The sequence below is a fragment of the Lutjanus erythropterus genome, chromosome 4 (genome assembly GCF_056507025.1).
Source record: "Lutjanus erythropterus isolate fLutEry1 chromosome 4, fLutEry1.hap2, whole genome shotgun sequence".
NCBI classification, from domain to species: Eukaryota; Metazoa; Chordata; class Actinopteri; order Lutjaniformes; family Lutjanidae; genus Lutjanus; species Lutjanus erythropterus.
The window spans coordinates 26,954,106-26,975,574 of NC_139320.1; the positions used below are offsets into that span (position 1 = coordinate 26,954,106).

Here is a 21,469-nt window from a genome sequence, read left to right on the forward strand (position 1 = left end):
TAGTAGAATTAATAGAACAAACTGAAGCATAATATCCACAACATGACAGTGTGTATTCTGGAGCTGAGAAATGAACCCAAATACAAAGTAAATCCTAGCTGGCTCCTTAACGCAGACAAATCACTGTGAAGCAGCTTACTTTTTTTTTTTTTTTTTTTTGAAAGTTGGACCAAAAGCAGGCTGCAAGATACAATTTGATGAATTTAAATTTCCTCTCACTTTGACAGCTGTAGTGGTTTTGTGGTCGGTTGCTTCTCGCCACAAAAAGCCAGGATGCCCTGAGACTGACTGTACGGACGTTATTTTCATCCAGACTGCAGCTCTGCTCCTGTCATGCAATCAGACGTCTCAGAGTTTTCTTTTATAATCTAAGTTCAGGTCCAGTCCTGTGTTCGTGTTGTTTAGTTGACTCTGTTTCCATCTATGCAGTGAGCTGAATAATGCAACAGAAAGGCAGCATTTATTCAAGGTGTTTGAATTAAGTAGTTGCAGCCGAGATCAGACGACATTTCAATCTGTGAAGCGTTTTTTATTCTTCAGTTTAGTTGAAGAAGTAGGATCTGGTTGTAACAGAAGGTTATTTATTCATTTCTGAGAGACCATTTTGTCTGTATTTTGAACAAAAAAAGGTAAAATAATGGTGAAATTTTGTAAGGACGCAGCAATCGACCAGTTAGAGCAGGGATCTGCAACCTTTACTCTCAAAAGAGCCATTGTTGGCCAAGAAAAAGATAGAAAAATCTGTGTGGAGCCACAGTTGTTTCTTTATTTTTCCCTGAAGGCTTTTCTTTTGTTTTTTTTATGTGGCAGACGTAGGTAGTCTAGGGATTCTCAAGGCTAGACACCAGCAAAATTGAGAGGAAAACCACCGAACCAGGGATTTTAGTTATATATTAAAATATTAAAAAATCACAAAAAACTCTAAGGAACTCTCTTTTTAAACAATTAAAATGTCTTTATTGTCACAGCAGGGCCGTGTGAGACCTCAAAGTCTTAAGTTTTAAGGTCTAACATGACAATAAAGGCATTTTAATTGTTCTTTAATAAAAGAGAGCCTTGTTTGTGATTTTTGTAGTATGTGTGACACCTCAAGCAAATGCGCTCATTTACAACATACATGTTTTTACAATTGGGGAATGCAAGAATCACGTTAGACCCACAAGAATGATAAATGCAAATTTAAATGTTAACAAAGCGTCAGGGAGGCTCCAAGAACAGGATAAAAAGAGAGGAGACACAGTCTGCAAGGAGACAGAAGCAGCTGAGCAGCTGACGGTAAACTTTCTAGACTAATGCTAACAGAGCTAACGTCAGCTAGCACATTACCACTGACAAACTGAGAGTTAAAGTCTCACCTCCAGTTCTCGCTGAAGAATAAACAACCCGAGTCTCGGCAAACATTTTCTCATCCAGACTCAATTAGCCTTTTGCTTTTGTTTTTTTTTTTTCTCACTGTAAAGCATCACTACAGCAAACTCCATTTTGTTTACCTCTGCTTCCCCACGAGATCACATAAGATCAGCTCCCTCCGGCACCATAATCTTAATAATATCCTGTAGTGTGTGATGCACCGTTATTAGAGGGGAGAAAAAAGGTTGGAAAAAGAAAAAGGAGGATAGAGAGGGAGAGAGAGAGAAGGGAGAACAAAGCCTGGCAGTAACCTGCAGCAGTTATTTAATAGTGGATGTTTTATTATGAACAAACAATTTGATTTTCCATGAAAGAAAAGTTACAAAAATGTTTCTGCATTCTGTCAATTATAGTTTGTAGAAAGAGAGAAAATCTGAATTTGCAAGTCAGATTTCAAATACAGAATTGAAAACAGAAGTTTGTCACCATTCCTTCCCACAATCCTCTTGACCTGCTAACATAAAATTGCAGAAGCAGCCACCACACTGTGAACCTGCTCACCTGTAATTTTCTCCTTCTGTGTGGCTCTAACCTGCTGTAGCTCATCCTCAAACCTCCGCCGCTGCTTAGTTTCATTTATTTCTGATCGTGATGCCTCTCGGAGCTCAAGCTGTGACTTTTACTGTCTGGTTAATATTTTAAGAGGAAACCAGCCGCGGTTGGCGCAGTGTCTGCTCGTCACGGGGAGCGACATTGCTGAACAAGCCGATGCACACTGCCATGGCGATGGGCACAGTTTTATTGTCCGGGAGGGGACTGAGCACAGGCGCAGCTTTGTGTGCTGTATGTCTGCTCTGTGTGTGTGTGTGTGTGTGCCAGGGGAGATACATGTGCAAACCTATGGAGCCGAGGGTCATTTTCCTGTTTGCACACAAGGACGCGGTGCCGCTGAATGCACCAAACAGGGCAGAACATTATTGTGAGTGTCGTCCTCTGTTCTGTTCGTCACTACGCCCCCCATCTCTCCTGCCACGCTGTCTCATATGCCAGTCTCTCACAACTGTGGCCTCATTCCCTCGTTCTCCATTATTTTTTCCTCTTTTTTCTCCTTCCTGTTCTCCCGCTCTGTCACTGTGAGCTTCTGATTATCTATCTCCCTGCTTTCTTCTCCCTCCCCGCTCCACTTCTTCTTCTTCTACTTCAATCTGTTTCTCTCTTTTGCCCTCGCCTTTCCCCTCTCTCCCTCTTTTCCCTCTGCCTCTTTTTTTTCCTCCTGCAGCCTCAATGTTCCTCTGTGTGAATAGCTGGGATGCTTTTGTAGAAGGTTTCCATAGTGATGGGCCATTTGAACAAGTCGTCATTCACGTCTGTTGGCTGTAAGCTGGAGAGAGGCCATGTTATCTCCCCCTGACACACAGGCAGACCTGTGCCACTCAATCACCACAACTGTTACCCTGCAACCAGCGAGCTGCTACGCGTCTTCTCGCCGGAGCTTAATTACCAGCACGTCTCGCCTCTGTTCATGTCCCTGCGTGGCGACGTTTTGAGATCAAGCTGCAGCTCAATCATAGCTCATCGTCAGGTGCATCTCAAGGAGGGATATTCAGGATATTAACATCAGTAAATAAGCAGCTGACTTTGCAGTTAATACACACTCCATTTTCATTTATAAGCAAAGTTGGACGCAAACGACGGCGCAGCCTTTGAGAAACCCTCCATTTACTGCCCTCCATTTTAATCATACTTCTGTAACCATATGTGTATTTAAACATTAAGAGCTTTTAATCATCTGCAGCAGTGTTTCCCAAACTTTTTTTTTTCTGGGGATCCACTCATTAAAAAATTAAAAAACCAACGTGACCCAATTCAAAATAGGCCTCATGAATAAATTCTGAGAAGAGTTCAGCTGTGCATGAATGAATCTCCCTGAGCATTTTTACAGCCGTCACCTTGTATTATCTTTACATGTTAAATGAAAACATATACACACGTTAAAACTTCAGAAATGAGAAATAAATGTGTTTAGGCTGAGTTAAAAGGCATCTCATTGTGTTTATTTCCTCCTACCAGGAAAACAACATAGGACATTTTAGCCTTCTTCATAAATGAGACAAAAACAATAACCAAACACATCCAAAGTCGAACCTGATTGGTCAGTTCTACTCAGAATACAAATGGAAACCAGCTCCAAACTCTTGTCTCCTGCCTACAGATTCTGCAGTTATCTGTTTATGCTAATAATATTGTTTTTATTATTATTAGTAGTAGTAGTTATAGTAGTAGTCAGTCGTGTTTACATCACAAACAACAAGTTACACATTCAATGCATTAAAGGGATAGTTCACCCAAAAATGAAAATCCAGTCATTATCTACTCACCATGATGCAGAATGGAGCTCGAGTTAAATTTTTAAGTCCACAAAATGTTGCTCACAGGAAAAAAGTTTTGCAGAATGGTGACCAGTTTTCAAACAGAAAAAATGCATGCACACACACTGTCGTGCCACACACACCCAGGTCAGACCTGGTGTGCACGCGCATGTGAACGTCCCTTGAAGATTTAGGTTAAAAACTTGTTGTAAATGACGACTTTCAAGTTAATTTAAGGGGATTTTATGACTTTGACTACGCCAGACAAGCAAAAACTGGTCACCATTCTGCAGCGCTGTTTTCCTGTGAAACTCCAGCAGAGTTTTGTAAACTAAAGAACCAAACCTGACCTTCAATCACCATGAGGGCGAGCAGATAATGACTGAATTTTCATTTTTTGGTGAGCCATCCCTTTAAGTCCCATTCAATTTAATGTCTTTAAGGCAGACCTGCTCAGGAGCGCAAACAATAAGTTCTCGTCAAATAAACACGTGCTTGCATTTGAAAGCAGCACAGCTACAGTCAAATAACATGAGCGACTGTGAAGGCAGCAGGCTGATCTGATAGCAGAGCGCTGGTCTCAGAAGTCAAACAGGTAGAAATCTCCTCGTCGAGTTTCCCTCAGATGCTTCATCACTTTGAACTCTCTCCTCTTCCCTTCTGAATATTTTTTTTTAACTTGAGACATGAAAGCAAACATAGGACACGGTTGCATCAGTGGTGTTTCCGGTGTTTGGCACCATGGAGCAGCTCCACACAGTCCATCTCATTAACAAAAGGCATGTTCAATCAAACACCGGTTGAGCGGAAAGGATTACAAACTAGGCTTAAGGTCTGAACCGGGACTTGTACCGGCGTGTCATGGCCGTGCCGTTGTCTTCCACGGTGGGCGTCTTTGGGTGTGCAGTGACAAGTGTTTTTCCACTCCCCCGTGACAGGTCGGGGCGGAAGGAACAGCAGACTTTCCTCTCCTGTCCGGTCCCGTCTGGCTATGAATGATGGGAGGTTAATGAGCCCCGCGGAGGTGACTGCCAGTGAACGGAAACATAATGTTCAGCTTTCCGCGGAGCATCCCTCCTGTCACCTCAAACTCTAACAAACACAGGACGCACACACACACACACACACACACACACAGATAAGCTTGCAAATTAATCTCATGGTTTCCATCAACACATTTAGTACATTGTTTTGTGTGAAAACTGCAGGAAAATGTTTGATGCAGGAACAAACCACAAGATTATCCGCAGAAAATAACCCTTTTACACCTTTACGCTCATGTACATTCTCCTGAAAGTGACTGATTTTCCAAAGAAGAAGTGTAAAGTGAGCGACTTCTCTCTTTAAAGAGGAAGAACTGTAAATTTAAGAGCCTGAGGGTGTTTTCTTTCAAGGGAAAGTGGAAGTGGATGGGCAGCACTGTTCCCCGAACTGTGGGAGCGTTTTTCACACAGTGGGTTTAGAGAGCGGTGACTCATAGGGCACTTCCACAGTAGTCTTGGGACACTTCAGATGCTGAAGACAAAAGGCCATTTCTCTCAGACAGAGGAGCTCATTTGCATTGCAGTGAGGGGGTTGCCCTTTTGATTCAGGAGTCGGGGAACATGACACCTTTTTCCTTTTATTATTCTGTTTTTACTGTCTGCCCTTTGGAGGGTGGAGGTGGTGGAGGTGTTTGGTCAGTAGGAAAATGTCACTGTCCCTCTGTTGCTGGATGTCCTCGCCCCTCTCATCTGTTACGTGTTGTTGTTGTTGGCGGTGGACTGCTCGTGTGGCGGTGGTGTCAGCGGCTCAGGTCCCGGCCTTCCCACAGGCGTCACCACCGAGACGAATCACAACAATGTCACACAACCACACTCGTTTGCCGTGTGTGTGTTTGTGTATGGATAGTAAGAGATAGAAAGACAAGTTAGGGCTGGACAATTTATCAATATTATATCATTATTCTCTTAGATTTTGGATATTGTACTGTAATTTGTCTTTTCCTGGTTTTAAAGGCTGCATTATAGCAAAATCATGTAGTTTTCTGAACTCATCAGTCTGTTCTAGTTGTTCTATTATTTGTCTTTACCCACTTATCAATATATATATATATATATATATATATATATATATATATATATATATATATATATATATATATATATATATATATATATGATATTATATACATATTTGGACAGCAGTACAATATGTCTTGATATCACAAAGTCATCCGCGATACGATTTGATTCAGTTCAGGGCCCTGCGATCGATATGAGACAATATGGTTTTTAGGGCTGCAACTAATGATTATTTTCATAGTCGATTAATCGGACAGTTATTTTCTTGATTAATCCATTAATAATAGTTTGCCTAAAAATGGTGAAAAATGTTAATCAGCGTTTCCCAAAGCCCAAAATGACGTCCTCAAATGTGTGGTCTTGCCTCAAACCTAAAGATATTCATTTTACTGTCATAAAGGAGTAAAGAAACAAGAAAATATTCACATTTATTTTTTTTCTGGAAAAAAAATCTCTCAAACAGAGTAACTGAAAATAGTTGAGGATTCTTTTAATAATTAATTAATCTTTGCAGCTCTAATCATTTGCCAGTAGTTTAACACAATCAATTGAAGAAGAACCTGCCACCCCTTTCTTTTCTGCTTTTATCCATAAAAGAGGGAACAACAACACATGATGGTAAATAATTGTAACCAGCTATGTGCAGTAATATTTTCTTTAAATTGACTCCACTAACACAAATAAAACACAACTTAACAAACAAGAACATTCAACAGAAATATAAAATTTAACTCAGAAGTCGCCATCAAGGCTAATAACTCCAAAAATTTCAAAATAAAGGCGTATCTTAAAGACAATCATAATGGATCAATGTGTTCACTTTGCATTAAGGGTATTGGATTGTTCATCATTGAGTCGATATATTGATCCAGATCAATGGATTGTTGCACCTCTTAATAGCCACATTACTGCTGATTATTTATTAAATAATCTCATTATGTGAAGGCACCAATAATCATTCCAACAATATTGTCCCATTATTGATATATCACTAATGAGGTATTTTATAAATAATATTGCAATATTTGATTTTGTCCATGTTGCCCAAACCTAGTCCAGTTTTTTTTTCCTGGTGTTATATTTAAGTCTCTAGTTAACGGTTTTACAACTGAAACAATTAGATAATCAAACTGCAGAAATAATCAGCATTTTTTTTTTTTATGATAAATTGATCAGTCATTTTCCAAACAAAACTAGTTAAAAATGATGATCTTGATCCAGCTTCTCAACTGAGAGGATAAACTGCTTTTATTAATGTCTTTGAGTTTTGGATTATTTGAAGATGTTGTTTGAACAATTAATTGGTTAATTCTTATAATCAGAAGATCAGTCAATAATGAAAATAAGAGTTACTTGTGGCTCCAAACGTGAGTTAATTCTTCTACCTCTTCAGTCGTCACATCTGCTTTGATGATGTGTTTCTCGTCTCAGATTTTTCTTATGTATAAACAACATGTGTGAGAACGAGCTGTTGTCCCAACATGTCACATTTCATCTTTGTGTTGTGATTCTCACCAGTTTTAACTCTGTCTGCTCATGCAAACATCTTAAAACCAGGATGTCTTGCTCACATTGAGCTCATCGTCTGAGTAAGAAAAAGTTCAGAGTTCAGATCCCATAAATATATTTATACATATATTTACATGTATATGACGTATGTAGTGTATATTTGTCCTCGCCTGTTCTGGTCTGTGCTGCAGTGGTCACAAACTGAACCAAATGCACTGCAGTGTTTGGAGAACAGCAGCAGTAGATGGATGTCAGTGTTGGGAAACAGCTCATTTCTTTGGAGCGACAGCGTAGCAGCTTTAATGTAACAACTGACAGTGCAATCAATGCAGCTTCAGTTAAGTGGCTCTCTAAAGTCTTAAACGTGAGAAACAATAAACATCAAAGTCCATCCGTTTTGTTCACTTCAGCCTGACATCCTTCTGTACTGCTGCATGCTCACAGTAATGATGCTGTTGAAGGGTATGTAAAGTATTTCCACTGTATGATACAGCTCAGGTACTTCTCTCTACTTCATGTTCCACAGCAGATAGTACTTTGGATAGTACAACACACAGTTTTAGTCTGTTAATACGCTTCTCATATCTGCAAGTGCACAAGTGTCCACTAGGGTCTGTATGACATAAATGTTTGTCATCAGAGGGTGAGCTATATGCAGACATTTGCGTACTCCTAATTTGTTGTGACAGCATTGACTTGTCCTCTCGCTCCAAACTGTCCAAACCTAAACTGTACATTTACTGCCAGCATGACGTCTTCGCTGCTCACCTTTTCCTGAGAAACTGCACACAGAGAAAGGATTGGGGTCGCTATTGAGCTTGACTGTTTAAAAATGGCAGGTTTGTGCAGGATGTCCTGTGTTGTGTGACTGACAGTTCCCTCTGACCAGTCAGTGGGCTGCAATGTTCTCAAGTTACCTTTTAATATCCGCTCACTAGAAGGACTGGAATCGTGACCAGGGTGATACCAAAAAAACAGGGTTTCAGCAAGTCCCTAAAAGTTTTATGAAGTCTAAAATCCACTAATCTGAATTTTAGGCCTTAAAATTTCTAAAATACAATTTTGGGAGGTCTTAAAATTTATTGTCTTATGAATTTAACATTTCTATATTATTACCCTACAGTACAGCGACATTACAGCAGTCAGTTGTTGTTCATATTGAATGTGAATAAATTCATTTATTAGGGCTGCACAGTTAATCACAATTGCAATAAAATCAAAATATGGCCAAGAGCAACATCCAAATTGCAGAACCAGAACCAAATAGCAATTTTCTGAAGAAGGAAAAATGTGTGAGAAAACACCTTTATACTTAAAATGAAGTAGTATAGTTCTGCATGGATGTCCTCGGCTAAAATCCTTGTTCTCCAGATTAATAATAACATGTTTGTTTGGTGCAGACTGCAATAAATATCACATCATCACAATTACAATTTTTTTTGTTTTTTTCAGTGAACATGAAAATTGCAATGCAATACTTAACATTCCCAGTATATCCATATCACATATCACAAATTCAGTCAAAATAATCACAATATGACATTTTAAAATTGTGCAGCCCTAGCCTTTACTTTGCAAGTGTTTCTGGGACTTACTACTTTAACACTTAATACTTTCCAATAAAGATGTGAAATAGGTCTTAAACCTCATTCATAGTGGTCTGAAAAAGTCTTAAATTTAACTTGTTGAAACCTGCAGAAACCCTGAAAAAGTCCCAGGTACCGTCTGCATTGGAAAAGCAAGAAAAAAAGCAATCCTACACTTTTGAACAGATGAAAACATGAATAAGTGTTTTCATGTCTTTAAACAGCCAGAAATCTTAGCACATGTCAGAGTATTCACTGATCAATGATTCAAAACTCTTTATATATTATGATTATTTTAAAGGCTGCAACTATTTTCATACTCAGTTAATCTCTTGATTATCTTCTCAATTAATCGATTAGTTGTTTGGTGCATAAAATGTCAGAAAATGGTGAAAAATGTCAAGCAGCCTCAAAAATGTCTTGTTTTGTCTACAACCCAAAGATATTCAGTTTATTGACATACAGGAGTAAAGAAACCGTAAAATATTCAGATCCAAGGAGCTGGAATCTGAGAATTTTGAATTTCTTTCATTAAAAATTTATTCAGAACGATTCATCAACTATCAAAATGCTCTGGTTTCAGCTCCAGTTATTTTCTGGAGGGTTCAATAGTCGGCTATACATCGTGCATTTTGAAACGATCCCACAGGGAAATTCAGTAACAGAAGACACAGTAAACAAACACATGCTACACTATGAGCCGTTATATAAAAGCTGTAATCGAAACTAGTAAAGAAATAAAAATGCTCTAATTGCTCCCTGCACATATTAGCACAATGCAGTAATTGCATTGAGCACTTCTGTCTCATGCACATCAACACTTTTTATTGCAAGCAAGAATAAATGGAAATCAATATCGATTTTATGTCCTTATATACTGTACATATAGACCATATTCCTGTGTGTGTGTGTGTGTGTGTGTGTGTGTGTGTGTGTGTGGCCTTCTCACCACTGCCTATCTTGTTTAAGTATTAAGTCACCACAGGGAAGGATTAGGTGGATTAACGATGCCAGGCATTTCTCCACACAGTCACATGGACACTAAGCATTCTGGGAACCCACGTGTCCTGGCCGGTGCCTCATTCTGGAGCTGCTTTTATAAGGTCCAGACTGAGACGGCGGCTTCACCATACCTCCGCCAAAATTAGACGAGTTGCCACCGCTCAGCGGGCAAAGGTTTGCAGACAGTGGGGCTGTTTTCGTATGCGACACTGGCAATTTAGCAGAAATTATGTTTGTCAGAAATGTCAGCCGGGCTAACCTGTTCATTAGACTGTGTGTTCACGGAGGAATTCGTGTGCGTGTAGTTTGTTTTGGCGATTTGAGGGTGACCGCCTGCGTGTTTGTATTGGAGGATCATCACAAACGCTCACACAGGCTGCAGTGTTTTGGACATCATGGCCCTCATTTATTTATTTCCTCAGTGTGTGTGTGTGTGTGTGTGTGTGTGTGTGTGTCCTGAGCTCACACACCGCTGATCGTGCTGCCCTGAGTGGTTGACCTGAGACCACACACACTCACACACTTATAAATACACACACAAACACACACAGATTGGATTAGCTTCTTTGGATCCTGCCCAGGTGCTGTGTGGTAGGTCATGTAATAACTGACCCGTACCGCTCCCAGGAGGGTTTTTCTAAAACCTCATTAAGGAATACTACCTGTTTGGAAGTTTGTGCCAGTATTCTTCATCTCACTTTCCCTTTTCTATTATCCCTGCTGGTGTCTGCATACAATCACCATTGTTGAAGATATCAGGCTTCATTTCCTGCCTTTCAGAACATTCAGAATAGGCCGTTTTCTGTCTTTTATTCTTGTACAGCGCAGAAAAACAGCTTCCACCGACTCGAGAGCTGCTGAGCTAAATAATCTATCACAGTAGATGTAGAGCCCCAAATTGGTTTTTGTCAAAGTTTCTCTGATTTATCGTTATTTCATTGCGGCTGCGTTCAGCATTTTCATATGAATGCATTCATTTTACTCTCTGCCAATCACACGGCAAGGAATGGAAATCACTGAGAAGAAATCCTGCAGAGAAATTTAACTTTACTCTGTATATATTTCTAATTATTTTTAAGATATGTGTGACTCTAGTCTGACTCACCGAACGCACACTGCGGTGTCGCAGCAGCCGCTATCTAAGTTTTCAAACTCTCCAGGAAACAAGAGAGCGACCTCCCAGTTGCAACCTACATGCTGAAAACAACAAATTAGCGCCTTGGTTGCTATTGGTACAGAGGTAAACAAGCTAACAGCTGTTACCTTTTCTTTTGTGGTGATGTGGTCATTTTAATGCCAGAACTCACCTCGCAACGTGCAAATGTTCTGGTCACTGCAATCTGGGCTTTGTGCCGTCCAGAAATGCAAACTAGTCAGGGCATTTTTTCCTCTATAGCAGAATGCGTATGTGCGGAGCCAGACGAATCTCCTGCACTGAGCGCCGTGGAGAGACGTCTGGCTATGGTTGGGGTCTAATATGCATTACAAAATGACTTATCATGTAATGTAAAAGTAAATTTTCTGTAATAAAAATTAACATCACCAGTGGTGAAAGAAGTACTCAGATCTTTTATTTAAAGTTGCTAAAGGAACTTTCACGTTGTGTTGATTTTGGAGCCTCCTCTGGACAAAAGTGGCCGTGTTTTCTCTGCCATAACCACAAAATATTATATCAAAATTTAAATTATCTAAGTAAAAATATTCTCCTTCTTTTTAACTGGCTAATGTTTGACTCACTGCCTGGGAAAATGTTAAGAGGCTCATTTCATTTGATTTCAAAAAGAATCCGATGCAGTTGCAGGGAGTTTTTTCGCAGATCGTCTTGTTATCTTATGTAGGTCATATAGACGTATCTGGAGTATATTGTGACTGTTTCATAACCAGTTATAAACTCCTTGTAGTAGCTTTAGGTAAAAATAGCAAGATCACTGTGTAAAAATACTCCATTACAAAACTTACTTACGCACTATTAGTGTTAGCATCAAAATATACTTAAAGTACCAAAAATAGAAATACTGATTGCACCATATTATGATATTATATCATATTATATTGTTATTGATGCATCACTAATATTGCAGCTGGTGCTAATTTTATTATGTGTAGCAGCTTAATCCATAACAGTACAATATAAATTATTATATATATTATTGTTTGAGATGTCTTTGTTATGACAACTTGATATAATCAGACTTAAAGAAATTGTTAAGCTTTATGTTTTAACATGACATTAAACTGATATATGTGGTTAGTTTTGACACTGGCCGTCATGAGACTATTATGTGTGTGTCATGAATACTTTCCAAGACCTCAAGTGAAGTGGTACATTTTGGACTTGCCATAAAGATGTCATTAAATGTTTTAAGGCCCGTTTGACAACAGAGTACAGCACCAAGGTGATATAGCTTATAGAGTTACCTAATGTAATAATAACACTATAGACATTTTTGTCTCGATAAATGTCAAGTTGTCATAACAAAGACATCTAAAACAATGTCATAATTGACAAAATGACTCTTAATAACAGTCATGAACATTAACAAAGACTCCTTCATGTTCTTACCAGGTGTTATGACATGGTTGTGACAGTATAATGACAGTGTTGCGCACACCACTTCAAATAAACTGTTGCTAAGTTTTCAGATTGGTGCACATTAGGCAACATATATGACAACACAGATGTAAACAGATATAGTTTTGATAGGCCAGTGTCAGGTTATGACAGTGTAATGACAGTCTTATGCACACCCCTTCAAATAAGCACTGATTTTTATTTTGTATCACTATAATAATAATCTGCAAACCAGTAATTTTGTCAAATAGCTTAAATATAGTGGAATAAAAAGTACAAAATTGGATTCCAAAATGTGGTTGAGTAAAAGTACAAAGTAACATAAAAGCGAATTTCCCGAGTAAAGTACAAATACCTCAGAACTGTACAGTACTTGAGTAAATTTCCTTAGTTACATTCCACCACTGAACATAAGTCTCCTGCTTTGAGTGTGACTGGATGTTTTCCACTAGAAAAGAAGACAGATTTACCTCTAATGTGTGTGTGTTTGTGTGTGTTTGCGTCGCTCATTAGAGATCTAGGCTCATAAGGTATATTTATCTGTTACGAGGATAAAAAGGAGTGTTTGTGTGTGCATGATGTTCCCGTGCGTTACTTCACCGTCGTGTCTCGGCTTGTTTTGTGTGAAACTTGGCCGGGAACACAGAGCAGCCTAATAAAACGTGTTTGTGTGCTGGAGGCAGACTGGGAGAGCGGCGACAGACTAGTGTGTGTTTGCAGTAAAGAGTGAAAACGAGCTAAATGATCCTCAGCCCACACAGCTTTTGACAAGCGTCTGTGGTGGCAGGCCTGTCTCTCCCGCGTTCACGCCGCCTCACGCCCGTTCTTTATTGCATTACAGTCTGCGTTCATTTGGGAGTAATATGTCGAGCCGGGACGTAAGCCAATCTGCACACACGTTCCCCGCTGCCGTTGTCTATTTACTGTATTCTGCGTGAGCTTTTCCTCCGTCTCGCTGCCTCTCCCTTTTCCCAACTTCCACTCCCTCTTCCCCTCTTTTGTCTCTCCCTCTGACTCGCTAAGCCTCCACATAGCGGCAGGTGTTCACACTTACACATGATATAACATCTCACGGTGAGTCAGTAATGAGAGATGGATGCTTGATGACTTGCGCCTGTTAGGTGTGGCGGCGTATTTTTCCAGTAGCTGTGTGTTTGTGTCTGGAGGTGCTGCATTAGAGACCAAAACTAGAGCTTTTCCATCTCTCTACACCAAAAGAAAGCAGGTAAACCTAACTGCTAATGCAGATATTTCAATGCAGTGCAGTTCAACATGTTAAAAGAGGATCAAAAAGGAGGAAAAAAATAATGACAGTACTTTATTAAAATGGAGAATTATTATTATGTGTCAAATACATCTCCGGGCTTAAAAGAAGGATTGCCCACTTGACCAGGGCAAGTAAAATGCCACGTCGGGCTTGTAAATCTAGCCACTCACTTGCCCAACTCAGCAAGCTGTAAAAAAAGAATTAAGCTATTTTTTATAAGGGATTAACAGTATAAGAAATCTGTCATGCAGAAATGGTAGAAAATGCAGATTTCAACTTCTCAAATATGGAGATTTCCTGCTTTTCTCTGCTTTTTGTTCAATTTGTAGTCCTCTACCGTAGTAACTCATAAGGATTATGGGTATTTACTTGTGTTTGTATTGTACTTTTCTGCTATTAACTGTATTTTATTTTCATTCTTTATATAGCTTATTTTAGTGCTCACCTTATGTTGCCTACTTCTGTACCTTCATGTTCTCTATTGCTTATTTTGTACCACTATTGCCCTTTACTAAACTCTTATTCTGAACTGCACCTTTACCCTCCGTTGCTTGTTTTTGCACTTTCTGCAACTGCTATCACCAAGATCTTTGTTCTATCTATTTATTCCACCTAAATATGTGTGAATCTTAATTTGTAAGCGTGTGTGAGTACAAGCACCACGTGAGAATAACACAGCTGCAGTTTCACTGTGCCTGCACAAAGACAATAAAGCTCTTGAATCCTGAAGGACAGAAAAAACTTTATAGCTACTGTATATCCCTCTCACTCCACAATCCAATCAAGATGAAGGAAGAACAATATTAATAACACAGCGATACATTTGGTTAAGAAATTTGGTTAATGGAAAAGAAAAGAAAAAAAAAAAAATAACAACCTTTTTCTCTGTTTATTATCATATTAAACTGAATATCTTTAGGTTTTGGACCAACAAAACAAGACATTCAAAGACATCACCTTGAACTTTCAGAAATTAATAATAATAAAAAGACTTCTGGCCCTCTTGCTCAACCAGGCAAGTGGGGAAAAAAAAACCCCATTAACGTTGCATCCTGTTTTGTATCCACATTCCTTTTCTCTTCCTGTAACCTGTCAAAATGTTGTTGATGACTCATCTGTTTGATCCCAGTTAATAAAACGTGATTACAGTTCCTGGGGCGATCCAGTCAACCCCTCCCATCTTATAAAATCTCCTGGTGAATTAACCCTCAGAGCCTTAAAGGGATGGTTTGAATTATCTGATGTGGGGTTGTACCACTGATCAATACTCAGTGTATTAGCTGGCAGTCAGCATGCTCCCGGTATAGAGAAGTAGAGAGGAGAACCTGCTGTGTACGGGGTCAGCAGCAGTGTTTGCTATAGTGTGTGCTATATTTAGAATATTTTCAGGGCTTTACTTTGTCATCAGACAACCTTTTCTGACAGGAAACTGCCATTACGCAAGCTGAATCCTCTTCTCTGAAAACCAACCAAACTCCACAGCTGAAATGAGTAATTTTACAGCACAGAACACGGCAGTCGCTCGTCAACCGCTGCTTCGTTCTGTTTGTTGCTTTTGTTTATTGTGTGACTTTGGCGAATCCAAACTATCAGTTTAAAACGCCAAAGTCACACAACAACACAAACAAACTAAAAGATTGACCAGCAACTCCTGTGTTCTGCAAAGTAAAATTTCTGTTTTTGCCAATGGAGTTTGGTGGATTTTGAGAGAGCAATGTTTAGTTTATGTAACAGTGGTTTTCTGTCAGAAAAGGCTGTCTGACAGCAAGGAAAAGTGGTGAAAATATTTGTATAGTGTAGATAAGTATAGTGTACACTTAAACTGATATTGACATTTTTTAAGTGGCTAAAATACCTTTTGTATCTGAATCATCAATGATTTTCTACATTAAAACATTGAAATTAGAAGCCAATTGATCCTCAAGGGCTACCATCAGTGTTAAGTTTGCAGTGTTTGTTTCACCACTTCTGAACTTTAAGATGAAGTCACTATTGGCATGCAGCTCTGCCCTGAACTTCTGTTTCATGTGGAAACACGACAAACTGCAAAAGCATCTTACTGTCAAAGTTATTTCATGTGACCTTTAAGGAGGAGTTCAGTTACATCAAATCACAGTGAAAAGGAAAACACGACCAAAACTCTCATCTTCAGCGAGCCGGCTCCCTTCTGAGTCTGACAGTAACTTCTATTTCCTCTCATTTTTCCTCCTCTGATTCCATTTCACCGGCCTCCGCTGGTCGATGGAACAAATCGGTCTTGGATGATGTAAAAAATTGTGATGATGACACTATAGCTGTGTGCTCAACCGGTCTTGAAATAAATTTTTGAGTCACGCCTGTCCAAAGAAGACTGAGTCACGACCAAGAGAAGATCCTGTCAGTTTTCGAGATGAGACCAAAACTCTCAACATGTCGTCTCAAGAACAAAGTTGATTATTTTTCCTACACGAGTGTTTTGTGTTAAAGGATGTCAGAGTCAGGAGAACCGCCTGTCCTGTCTGTTTTGTTAAGGCCGGTCGTCCCTCTGGTTCAAGTGTCGCTGGTAATGAGACGGTGACCACAGATCATAGACAGACATACGTAGACGCCGCACTGGCCTTTGGATCATATGTCAGCGTCACCGCCATATTGGACAGGTTTGCAGGACTGGCCTGTAAATGAGGGAGCTGCGCTTTTTCTATGTTTATTTCTCAGTCATTTCAATATTCATGAGTGGGTTCATGATGAAAAAAACTACTTCATGTAGATCATAAACCTCTTGACAGTCCCTTCAGGACTCGTTTTTGTCCTCCAGGCAGCGTTTTTGCATCTTGCAGTGTTTTTAGGTGTGTGTTTTTTTTGGCTATAAAATTGCAGGAACAAGTCAAAATTGCAAATAAATAAATAAATGAAGAATAAAACCGCACTTTGTTCTGAGTGTTCTAATTAATCTCACCGAGTGCACCTACAGCTGAGTGGTATTCCCCAAAGAAGCAAAATATTTTTGGAATTAAAACAGTGAACACATAAGTATGAAATATAAAAGCTGACAGAGGATAAATAAATGTCACTGACTCAGTGAAATGACGTTTGCAGAGGGCACTGCTATGACCCATAGAAGCTATAATGGCTGGTTAAATTTGTGGAAAAGTTGCATTGATTGAATTTGTGTTAATTGTTGTGATCACAGCATCGGATCACCATGTTGTCCTATATGTTTTGAATTTATAGTTATTTATAATTAGGGCTACAACTAAGGATTATTTTCAGAGTTAATTGGTTGATTATTTTCTTGATTTAATCTATTAATAGTTGTTTATGTTAAAATGTGAGAAAATGGTGAAAAATTAAATCAGTTTCCCAAAGCTCAAAATGACGTCCTTAAATGTTTTGTCCACAACCCAAAAATATTCTGTTTACTGTCATAAAAGAGTAAAAACAAACCAGAGAATATTCACATTTAAGAAGCTGAAATTAGACTTTTTACTTTTTACTTTAAAAAAAAATGCCAAAATAGTTGATAATTAATTTAATAACTGGTTAACAATCGATGAATCATTGCAGCTCTACTTATGATGATTAAAAATACCTGTGAAAGTTTACTGTTTTAGTTTCCCAATATCATTTTGGTCCGTAAATTTTATTGTATAATTATTATTTTAATCATTTTACTGTATAATATCCTGCCTTTATTTACATCTCTTTGTCACAATTGTTTGAAAACCACATTTCAGGGATCATTGCAATATCGTCCTATCGATATTGGCATTCTTCTATTCCCTAACATCATTATCAGTTAAAAGTTTGAGAAATGCAAACATTACAGTGATTTTTATCCAGAAAAATGCAGCTCAAACCATTTACATGTATTTGTTCTCAGGCCAGTCTCGCCAGGTCCAGTATGGTGGTGGGTTTAAGCGGTCGACAACTTTCTTCTTCTGCCCTGCTGTGTTGTCACTTTTTATGCTCTCTGCTGCCCCCCATGGCTCCTCTCTTGTATCCAAGAGCAGCTCTTTTCTTAACTAACATACACGTGACTGCAGATTTAAGACAGCAGTGTAGCCCACCTCCACTCTGTCTCTATTGTTGAAGAATTAAAGACACACTGAGACTTTACCACTTAAGTGGAGCGGTGTAGCGAGGAAGGCCCTGACACTTGTTTTTTCCACAGCCGCAGAGTCTACTTGTGGTCAGGCTATGTCACCGCCTCCCTTGTTTAATGTGGTTCTCTGCGTCCCTCATTTCCTCCCCACCTCTCTGCCTCTCAGACACCCTGAGCCAATCTCACAAAGGAATGAGAGGGAGGAATAAGAGGGAGGAGAGCAAACAAGCCCTTGGTGGTGCAGAGAGGGAGGAGTGGAGCAGGACAAAGATGTGGAGATGGAGGAAGGAGGGGAAATGAGGTTGAATCTGAGGCTGTTTGTGCCTCTAGGACCAAATCGAGACAGTCCAGCGAGTGTTTGCCTGCCTACGTGGAGAAACATGTGCCTGTATGCATGTTTGTTGTGTGTTTGCGTGGGCACCAGTGTGCTCGTGCTGCTGAATGTACCCGCCTCTGTGTAGCTGTATTCAGTTGATGTGTGTGTGTGTGTGTGTGTGTATGCGTGCAGACTCAGCTCTGGCTGGCTCTGCGGCTCATCACACGCTACAGCCAACTGCTGATTACACAGCACTTGTTTTGTCCTCGCTCTACTCTGTTCTGCGCCCATTATCAGCCTGGGAGCCTGCGCAGAATTAGACGGAGAGCTTTGTCTAACACGCTGTTACTCAAGTCTCCCTCTTCAGCTGTTTTCTCCTTGGCTGTGCGCTGCAGAGGACACCTCTGCACGCCCGCCTCTCCTCCTCGAGCGCTGAGGACCGAGCGAGCGGTCAGACGTTTGAGTCCAACAGTCCTCGCTCATTGTCTTGATCTCTCTCCGAGGCTGAAGCCTGTTTACTCAGCCCAATGACATTATGACAATCAAGAGGGGATCAGTTCCATTCCACTTCCTGTCTGGAGGCTCCCTGGTGTGTGTTTTGGGAGGGTTTGTCATCCAGAGCTACACCGCCTCGCTGATTCATTAGAGCTTCCCGTGCTGTGACACCCCTGCAGCATCAGGCGGGCGTTAGCAGGCCGTGACTTATTGTCTCAATGAGGAGCTGATGAGTTGACTGATGCTCGCGACACACCGTATCATCTGAAGGGCAATCATGTGGAAGCTGATTATTACACAGTGGTGTCGGACAGTTGGTGTCCATTTTCAGTAGTGAGTGGCATAAAGTAGAGATGTTCCGATACCATTTTCTCCTTCCTGATACTGATACCTGAACTTTGCATATCGCTTTGCTATTTTCTGACTCACACCTAATCCCTGCGGTGAGATTTTAACAACAGAGTTTTGTTGTTGGGTTATTGTTTTTCTTATGTATTTATTTATATTTTTGGAGGGCCTTTATGCCTTATATTTATATGACAGGAAAGAGGGAGAGAGAGTGGTGGAATAACATGGAGCAAAGGCCTCTACAGAGGACTAACAGCCTCCATGCTCCACCAACAAGACCAGAAGTTTTAACTTGTACATTTAACTCTTAACATGCTTTACAAGAAGTAGAAGCTAATAGGCTGACAACACAGCAATATAAGTGTGTATAAACTCTTTTTTTTTTCATTTATTGTAGGGAATACTCAGTTTTAGTTACAGTTACTCTTTAAGTTACTGCCTGAGCTCATGTTGATAACACGGCAGAAACAGACTCGCTCACTTGTTTCCTTGAAGAAATACAACTTAATTAAACTGTCATGTCTTCATTAAAAAACTAAAAAGGGCACCGTAAAAGATAAACATTTGTGTACGGTTTATTGTTTGAATGTTTAGGTGCACTTGGGTGGAAACAGTGATCCAGGCATTATCATTATTATACTTTAACAGCTGTACACTATTAACCCTGTATGGACGTGATATGATGACTGTGAATGTTGTGCAGCCTTGTTCAGTTTAAAACATTTATGAAACATAAACATATACATACATACAAGAGAATGAATGCCATAAAACATGACTTCAACATCCTGGGAAAAAAAACGGTGCGTGGGATGCTGCTGGGAGGTAGCAGTGTCCCATTTTGGGGTTAATAAATGACGTGTTATCGGACTGACGTATAGACTTGCGTACTCTGAAATGCTGATACCACATTTAGGCAGTACTGGAAACATTTTCGGATATTGGTATCAGGATCAGATAAACCCTTGTATGAAGTTATTTTGAGCGGACTGACAGATTGGGTGTTCCTGCTTCCTGCTCGTTGACGGAGGAACTGCTGCGTTCAGTAAATGATGACAGGAAGGACAACAGGGAGGAAAGATAGCAGGTTTCCTGTTCATGTTCTGAGGGTTGGGAGGTAAACAAACATGGATTCTAGTAGCGAATCCCAGAAATGTTTTCTTAAAAAAATCCTTTGGTATGTCAGAATATGTTTTCATTATTTTCGTCAGTTGTTTTGTTATGTAAGTGCACGTTCAGCAGAGCTGATAGCGGATCAGGAAGCATCAGTGTTTACCTTGAAGAATAAATGATCCATCCTTTGTGGAAAGATTTAATTCCCAGGAGGCCTGATGAGCAAAGCTCTGCCCTCGACCAGGAATGCGCCGGTTTGTGAGGCATGTCGGGCTGCAGTTTTTTTTTTTTTGCTTCTTCTCTCCTGCTCTCTGTGTGCAGCCTTTCACTCACTCAATGGGCATCAGAGCAAAAAAACATTGTGCACAAATCCAATCAAACCCCTACTCGTTTAACCATCAACTTAGCCAAACATTCCCGAGGTGCATTTAATTTGTCTCCTCTCTGAGCCCCTCTGCTCTCTCAGCACTGCAGCGTGGAGTCGGAGCAGCAGCCAAGCGTTGACAGGCACTTCCAATGTTGCTTCATCACGTCTACTACAGTTATCCATTACGGTGCATGAGCTGAATCTGCTTTATGTGTTCAGACTTCACAGCAGGCGCCTGTGTCAGGCTCATAAGAAAGTTTATGAGAGAAGCGAGCGGGGCAGACAGCATCCCAAGTCTGTCAGCAGCAATATTCCCCAGTTTTTAAAGGCTCTCTAATGATTGATTGCATTAACCACCATTTCTCTCCCTCTCTGTTCTTTCTGTCAGGCACTAGCAGCCAATGCAGGCACGGGGTTCGCCGTGGCCGAGCCGCAGGTGGCGATGTTCTGTGGAAAGCTCAACATGCATGTCAACATTCAGACCGGCCGCTGGGAACCCGACCCATCAGGAACCAAGAGCTGCGTAGGAACCAAAGAGGGCGTGCTGCAGTACTGCCAGGAGGTGAGTCACCGCGACGCACACACTTCACTAATCTCTAATCAGTCTCATAGAAGTGGTGAAACTCAAGCACCAGAGTCTGTTTAGAACAAGGAAGAGACAGATTGGGTTTTCATCACAGGCACAATCAATGAGATTACTTAAAGGAGAACTGAGGGTGGACGTGCTCGCCCACAGGTGCCAGTATCACTCTGTAACTTTACACAGCTTAAAGTGACAGAGGTCTGGTGACTTTGTTTTATAACAGATGTATGTTTTTATTTAAATGTCCAGTGTGTAAGATTTAGGGGGATCTAGTGTCATTTCCTTTATTTCTTACTTAATGCGTTGAGTCCTTTCACTTAATTTTGGGCTGATATTGAATTTTATTGTCTCATTAATACTGTGCAATTTTAAATTGATGTCTTTTTCATTGTTGTTTTTGCGTGGAAGAGTAGCGACCGCTTTGCAGAAGCTAATGTAGATCCAAATA

General features: G+C 40.1%; 1 protein-coding gene across 5 annotated transcripts in view; it reads left to right on the forward strand.

Moving 5' to 3' along the window:
* The window catches only part of aplp2 (amyloid beta (A4) precursor-like protein 2), a 104,720-nt gene that overhangs the window by 26,507 nt on the left and 56,744 nt on the right, over positions 1–21,469 (forward strand). For all 5 annotated transcript variants that reach the window (XM_084717442.1, XM_084717444.1, XM_084717439.1 and 2 more), the window contains exon 2: positions 20,827–21,000. In XM_084717442.1, the coding sequence (XP_084573568.1) occupies positions 20,827–21,000 (174 nt within the window). The remainder of the gene's footprint in view (positions 1–20,826; positions 21,001–21,469) is intronic.